Raw genomic sequence first — 8,597 nt, 5'->3', positions numbered from 1 at the left:
TTTTGACAATTCCAAACACTTAGACTCTTACATATCATGCGTGTAGCTAGTAATGCATTGCATTAAAGTTTACATTTTCCAGAGTGCGTGCTTTCTTTCAAATATTTAGATCTCGGAAAGTCTATTTGAGATAAACATCATTTTATAGCTTTCAGTCTGCTCTTTCGGAACCGGCCCTTAAGCAAAAAAACAAAAAAAAAAAACAAAAAAAAGCAAACAAACAAACAAACAAACAAAAAAAAACAACAAAACAAAACAAAAAAAAACAAACAAAGAAAACACAAAAACCAAAACAATCACGTCTGGCCACTGTCTGTTGGTTCTATGGTGCAGGGTTATATGTTTAATGTGCCTATATGCATGCTGTGTGATATGCATTGATTTATCCTGTCTGTTTTGATTCTCTAAATCAAGGATCATCGTCAATCTCGCTACTTACAGAGGAACAGGTACAGCAATGCAAAGAGGGACTAAAAGAACATTACCGTTTGTCACGTGGCACTGTCAGAGCTAATCCACTAAACTTTATGGAATGTGCGGATCTGGATGCAATTTACACCGATTTGAGCCTAACAGACGGACGTGGCATGCGTAAAACACCAATCGCGTTCGAAGAACTCTTGACCAAGATTGAAAGTGGGGAACTTTCAAAGCGCCATCTGATCATGGGTGAGGGAGGTGTCGGTAAAACAACTCTTTGTTCCAAGATCGCGTGGGACTGGTGTCAGGGAAGGATCCTCAAGGATTTGGACATGGTGATCGTAATTCCTCTTCGAGAAGTCAAGAACAATGAAAGTATCGGTGTTATTGTAAAGAAATATCTCGATGATTCGAACGCAATCACAGCTAACCAAATAGACGAATACATTTTAGCCAATCAAGCTAAAATTCTTCTTGTGGCTGACGGATTCGACGAGTTTAATGGAAAACTAAGTAAAAAGAATAGCAGTGAGTTCATTGACATTATAGCATTGCATAAATATAAGTTATGCAGGGTAATAGTGACCACAAGACCATGGCGAACAAATGAGTTCACTCTGGACAAGAGTCTTGCGCAAGCTTACACTTTTATCAGCGTGGACGGATTTAACACGGGAAATATGGCAGCTTACATCAGAAGGTACTTTCGGATCAGAGAGGAGCATGCTCTTGCAGAAGACTTGATTAGTTTTATGGAAGAAAACGATGTCATCAGGTCGAATATGGCCCCGTTTCCCATATACTGTGCAATGTTGTGCCTCATGTGGTACGATTTGAGTGAAGAGAGACGAAAGGAAATGCAAAAACTGCAAACTTTTTCGGAGATTTTCGGAGAAATGATACATTTTCTGAAAGACCACTACGCATCAAAATATTGTGACAATCTAGAGAATGAGAACGTTAACAAGGACATAGAAAAAGCTAATAGAGCAGTTCAAGCCATAAGCGAGACAGCACTGAATGGTTTGTTAGAAAGGACGCTTCAATTTCCTGAAAAACAATTTGCAGAATGTCGGGATGCCATGAAAACATGCTGCAAAGTGGGAGTTTTGACAATAGAGACATCTTTCAACAGGAAGCATCGAGGAGTTTCGTCAACAGTTTCATTTCCTCATAAATTGTTCCAAGAATATATAGCAGGTAAACAAATTGGCACTTTGTTCTCGGATGATCGCCGAGAGTACAACAAGGTGAAAAAGAAGCTTCTCCGTCAATATGAAGAGTTCCGCTACCTTCTCTATTTCTCCTCTGCTTCCAAGAAGGAACTTGGCCTCGATATCATCGACGGCTTGATAAAGAAAGGAGATAAGTACTTCTGCCTTGATGTTGCCTTTGAATGCCATACTGAGGAGGCTGCCAGTGCAGTGGGAAAACGTTGGGAAGATTACAACCTATCACCTGATATGTCAGAACATACAAAGGCTGGTGTTGTGTTCATGGGAAAATGTAATCAAGCCGTGAGTGATACGCCTTTGATTTCAATTTCAAAACTATACTGCAATATTATTAAATTGTATTCCATTGTTTGATTGCATGTTTGTGTGTATGTGTGTGTCAAGGGAATGCCTAGATAACATATTGTCACTCCCGTTTATTTTTAAATATGTCGTAATTGTTTCTTCACGGACTACGGGGAAAACAATTTAGAGTTTTGAAGAAGCTAAATATTTTTATCGTTCCAAAGCATTATATGTTTTGAGTGGTTTATACCGATATCCTATCATCATGCAGATGCGTCGCAGTTTTTGTTGTTGTTGTTGTTGTTGTTGTTGTTGTGTGTGTGTGTGTGTGTGTGTGTGAAACGTTCATCCAAATTGCTGTTTCTTTGTAAGACTCCACAGTTGCGAAAATGGTGCGGTCGTGATCATGTCAGTTTGATCATAATTACACTGAGGTGCTGTTTACCAACTCGAGTTATCATACTGACTAGCTATCCCTTGCTCGAAAGGAACGCAGTTTCCCGCAGTGTATTCACACTTTTTTCCCGCATATTTGACCAATAATTGACAGTGTGGAAATTATTTTCCACTCTTTGCTGTATGTGTGTGTGCGTGTGTGTGAGTGTGTATCACATAACATTATTCTGTTCTATAATGTGAATTGATGATTCGCGAATATCTGCTCACCCTATAAAAGGGCCCGAATCTACAGTGTAACGATATTTCACACTGTGTTTCATATGTTTCAGAGTGTCGGAAAATGTGCTCTTTCCAGCAGGGATAGTATTTACGATGGGTAATTTAGCAGGGATGGTGCTGTATAGGAAGGTCCGTTACAACTCTCTATGCTGTATGTTTGTTTGGTCTTTATTTTTCCTTCCAATTGCCCACCCCTAAAATATGCATATTCTTTGGTTGTTGTTCGTGTTGTTGTTGTTGTTTTAATTTTACTACCATTCGTCAATCGTTCCCTTCAGGAAACGTTACTTATTAATGATGTGAGTTGCGGAAAAACTGTGTCACGGTACTTGGCGGAGGGTATGTGTTCCAGCTCTGTACTGCGCAAAGTTACACTGGAAAACCCACGATTACACACCGACTTCTATATGATTATGGGTACAAAGGCTTCAAACTGCCAGGTAAGACGTCTTGACTCTAGTTCCATAACTTGATTATTAAAAAATTCAGACTGACTATGGGTTCTTACAACAGTATGTTGTTATTTTGCCACTTTGAATGACACGAATAATGATAATAATGTTTATGTTAAAGAATACGTTTTCAGACATTCTTTCTGTTTATATTGCTTCGAATGTCTATATCAGTTGTTTAAAAAAATGAAAATGACTGAAAGGTAACTGGATGAATGTAAAATAAAAATCACTGTCATTGTAACAATAGGGAAAACGATAACAAACACAAACTTATTAAAATTATGGATTGGGTAATTTTAACGATTTTAAGAAAGAACCAGCTCGCTTTTGGCCTAGTGACAATATAACGTTCGTGCCCAATCACTCGCCTATGTATTTGCCCTCTGGTTCTTTGTCGTCTGTGCCTGTCTTCGGAGGCTGTTTACCCCATCCACAAGGAAGGGGCAAAGTTGGTGTCGGACCAAAATAGGAACATTTATATTAAATATCAATGTATGATATCATCCATTCGGTACTCAACTACGGATGCAGATCCCGCGGAAAACATCTTGAACCATTCAAACTCTCTAAAGGGTGCGAGCATTCGAAGGTCATCTCCGTATTCCCCACACAACAAAATAATGACAACCTTGGTCGTATGCAGTTCCATAATATTGTAGTAATTGGTTGTGATTGGTTGTGCAACATTTGCATTCAGTCGAATAGTCTAGCGGATAAAGGGCACATATAGGGTGAATCATGCACACTATGGTAAAAGCACCATATTCGGTACACATGTATATGATGCCAAAACAAGTCATTTCTGATATGGAAGCCACTCTGATTCTGCCTGTGACGGCCGTGGCGGCCATTTTTTAAAATGGCCGCCATGTGATATAGCAATGCTGTGTATTTTGGAAACTATAAGTCCGATTGTCGTGATTCCTGTACCAAAGTATAGCTTTTGATGGTCAAGGATTCCAATAAAATAATTTTTGAGAGGATAAAACCATGGCAACCTACTTATTGGCGGCCATTTTGAAAAAAATATGGCCACCATGCCAGATACAACATATCCTTTAAACGTATGGACAAAGGGTCATGACTCTGATACCAAGTTATATGTTTTTGGCGTCAAGGACTCCGATAAATTCAACTCTGAGTATGAATCGTTTCATCCTACATTTTGGCGGCCATTTTAATAAATATGGCTGCCATTCAACGGATAATGAATATTGTCTATCTTCGAACTCAATGAATATATAATCACGATTCAATTGTAAAAGTATAGATTTGGGGTGAAGGTTTTCAATATAATGGTGTTTTAGCAAAGTGAATAGGTTCATCCAATCCTTTGTTTTGGCGGCCGTCTAATAAATATGGCCTCCCTCCAGTTAAACATGGCTGCCGCTCTACATTCTATTCATATATCTTTAAAACCAATGGATGCATCTTCATGATTCTGGTACAAAGAGGTTCAATTATTTATATGGATACACATTTTCGTGTATACAACCATCACATCCTATGTTTTGGCTGCCATTTTAAAATATGGCCACCGCAATATATACACTGTACGTCTCTGAAACTAATTGGGGTCAATGATTTTAAACAAGCATTTGTTGATGAATAGAACTAACTCATTTCGTTTTCATGTCCATAGAGTATGCACACACACACACACACACACACACACACACACATTATATACAGTGTGGACTAGAATTAACGGAAACGCGAGTTTTCGCAAATATCTGCACATTTGCATTACTTTGATGCCAAAATGTATGACATAGAGTTGTAGAAAATTTATCTAGAAGAAGAATGACACCAAAATCATCCGATTTGGTTGAGTAGTTTTCATTCTACAGATGTTTTTGTAAAGACGGGTCGAGCGTAAATTTCTTAGCTCAATTTAACAAATTTCAGCATCGAACAAAAGCCACTTGGGAGACTAACAAAGAATTGAGGCCGCACAACACAATGTGGAATGCTTGAATAGGATTATTGTCGAAAATTGACCTTCAATGTTGGGTAGTCTCCGTTGCTGAGCTTTGATAAAATAGAGTAAGAAATTAATGATTAACAAAAACATGTCTAGAAAGAAAAGTACTCAACTAAATTGGACAATTTCGTTTTGGTTTTTGAAAAATATTCGTTTCCATTTTCTGAGGGGCCACCCTGTATGTATTATTGATACACCCTCACTTGCCATATGTATTGTCCCATTGACAAGAATCGTTCACCTATTATTGGTAAATGAACCTCCTATGTCGTTGCGGCGTTTAGTTCTTTATTGTTCATTGATTGTTGTTGATTGACCATACCTCTATCACATTCACTATTCAAGTAGGTATTGAACATCACATAAGTACAATTGTTACATACCTGGAATACTAAAGATAATTATGTTGAATATCAAAGGTAGAATAAAATGGTGAGAATGGAATAGAAGACTTTCCCCCAATTTTGGATGCATAGACAGGAAAGTACAATTAGTGTACTGTCATAGTTTCCAGCCACAAAGACATGATTATTGCAGTCTTATAAGACCTACTGATTTCTAAGGTTTGTTTTCAGTTCTTGTTCATTATTTCATAGTATGACCTTGTCAAAACTGTTACACAAAATCATAAGGAATCATATGAAGGAATCGAATTAGCTCTGACAATCCAAAATAATTATTGTTCCTGATCATCCATTGCTGAGCGGCGATGAACGTGAATGCATATATAGATGCAGGTGCGCTTTAGAGAACATCTTCAGTATTTCTACTGGTGCCGGTAAGTAAGATCGATTTACTGAATATTTTATTCTGCAGTTTTATCTTCCAATAATTATGAACCTGAAAAATTGTATTTCTTTGAGGATTTCCTTAAATTCATAAATTAGCGTAATTTTTCTTGTAGTTTATATTTTGCTAGTAGACTCATGTGGAGCTGCAAATGACAATTAGATGTAAACCAATAAAGATGTATTGTATAATACCTATTATATTTGCCGGAGAGATGATGAACTACGACACCTAACCGCCTTAGGGGTTCCGCTCCGGATTTGGATAAGGTTTACTCCCTAGCCTTTGATTAACCAAAACACTGCCCGCAAGGAAACGGGAGACTCGTGGAGGGCGGGGACGTCTTTCTACCCGTACAGGACCAGAAGGACCTGCCCACTGCCACTATTTACTTTATCGTTTTATGTATAAGATTCAATGTAGTTATAAGTATCAGAACAGCCTGGTCAATCATGGATTTTATAGACATACATATAGTGTGTTTACATTTGATGTAAGTGACCCAAGAAGTTTTATAAGTTTTCTCACACTTAGTGTCATTTTTCCAAAGAAAACAGATGTACTAATTGGTTGGAAACTATGATTTTCCAGGGACCAGAGAAAGCGAGAGTCTATAATATTTCTAGAAAATATATAATCTTGATTAATATGTACTTCAGACATGAAATTGTGAAGATCATGTTTTTCACATACACTGTACACACAGAAATCCTATAAAGGAAGTTGAGCATATTTTCCAAAATGCTTACAAAGTTAACTATGCCCAGATGTCCCACATTAGAATACTAAAAATGAGTGAACAAGTAATTGCTCACCCCTAAAACAAACGTTCACACCAGAATCAATCCACAATGGCCATCCCGCTTTCATAACACTCGTACACTATTTAATGGCCGCCAAAACAAAGGATGTCATGAACATATTCCCTTTGCTAAAACATCATCATATTGAAAACCTTCACCCAAAAACTATACTTTTACACTGGAATCGTGATTATCTTTTGAGTTCGAAGATATACAATATTCATCATCTGTTGTATGACAGCCATATTTATTAAAATGACCGCCAAAACGTAGGATGAAACGATTCATATTCACTTACAGTTCAATTTATCAGAATCCTTGACCCCAAAACATATAAGTTGGTACCAGAGTCATGACCATTTGTCCATACGTTTTAAGGATATGTTATATCTAGCATGATGGCCATATTTTTTTCAAAATGGCCATCAATAAGTAGGTTGCCATGGTTTTATCCTCTCAAAAATCATTTTATTGGAATGCTTGACCCTCAAAACCTATACTTTGGTACAAGAATCACAACAATCGGACTTATAGTTTCCAAAATACACAGCATTGCTATATCACATGGCGGCCATTTTGAAAAATGGCCGCCACGGCCGCCAAAGGGAGAATCAGAGTGGCTTCCATATCAGAAATGACTTGTATTGGCATCATGTACATGTGTACCAAATATGGTGCTTTTACCACAAAGTGTATGATTTTTTTTTTCTATATCCGCTTGAAGGCTTGAAGAGAATGAAATCTTATACCTTTAAAACGACCGTGTCGTTGCAACAGCTCACTACTGTTTAATTGAATCATTATGACTTGTATGACAATAAACGGTTTATAAAGACATGTTCATGACCAGAGTGGTCAGCTGTTGTGACCAAGGGCGCCGGAAGCGGGTGGGGGGGGGGGGGCAGGGGTGGCACTTGCCCCCCCCCCAAACAAAATGTTTGGGGGGGGGGGGCAAAACGAGTTTTTGCCCCCCCCCCCCAAGTGCCCCCTGTAACAAATAATCAATCACTGATTTAAAGACCAAAATGAACAATAAAGGCGTATTTCTTGTCTAAATGTAGTAATTTTATAACTGAAAATGCAGAAAATTTTCGCCCCTGACGGGGCAAAAATTATAATACACTAACAACATACAGTATTGTATCTATACACTAATAGGAACTTATGAGTAAATTTAGTGTATAGATGGTAGCCTCGTGTCCTCGAGTGTGCCCGCTGAAACATACCTTTAGTAAACGTTACATTTTTCATTTTCTTCTTTGTTTTCTAGCAGTATAAGAATATTTTTAATTGTTCGAACGATGCGATCACGTTTAAGCTTTTACTGAGTACATTTCAGATAAATTGCAAAGTGAAAGTGGCTCGCTCGTTCTGCCCGTACTTATAGTGAAATGAAAAGTTTTCGTAAGTTATAATCATAGTCCTTCGCAGTGATTTCTTTTACTATGTTTAATTCCTCAGAAATTCAATTCAAAATGCTCTATAAAAGCGACTTTTATACTCTGTTTTTTTACAAAAAGTCCCTACCGTGGGAGGGTGTATCCTCCTCCCACACCCTCCCCCGCTCGGTCACTTCGCTCCCTCGACGAGGATCTCACACCATCACATAATATACCCCCGTATGTTAAGATCACAGCCCTTCCAAATGATTTTTTTTTTCAATATGTTAATTCCCTAGAAATTTGCTTTTAAATGTTCTATAAACGCGACTTTTTATACTCTGTTTTCACAAAAGGTCCCTACCGTGGGAGGGGGTATCCCCCCTCCCACACCCTCCCCCCGGTCGGTCGCTTCGCTCCCTCGCCGAGGATCTCGCACCATCACATTATTAATGTACTCCCGTATGTTATGATAATAGTCCTTCCAACTGATTTTTTCAATATGTTAATTCCCTAGAAATTTACTTTAAATTCTCTATAAACGCGACTTTTATACTCTGTTTTTACAA

General features: G+C 38.0%; 1 protein-coding gene across 1 annotated transcript; it reads left to right on the top strand.

Annotated features, from left to right (window-relative positions):
- The first annotated feature begins 587 nt into the window (after window positions 1-587).
- On the top strand, window positions 588-2,703 carry LOC140246709 (NLR family CARD domain-containing protein 4-like). The gene is made up of 2 exons (XM_072326046.1): window positions 588-1,854; window positions 2,669-2,703. Exons 1-2 carry the CDS (start codon window positions 588-590, stop codon window positions 2,701-2,703), a joined length of 1,302 nt encoding a protein of 433 aa, XP_072182147.1.
- Window positions 2,704-8,597: the final 5,894 nt, after the last annotated feature.

The sequence above is a fragment of the Diadema setosum genome, chromosome 3 (genome assembly GCF_964275005.1).
Source record: "Diadema setosum chromosome 3, eeDiaSeto1, whole genome shotgun sequence".
Taxonomy (NCBI): domain Eukaryota; kingdom Metazoa; phylum Echinodermata; class Echinoidea; order Diadematoida; family Diadematidae; genus Diadema; species Diadema setosum.
Note: the sequence above shows the minus strand (reverse complement) of the source record. Positions and strands in the feature narration are given on the sequence as shown.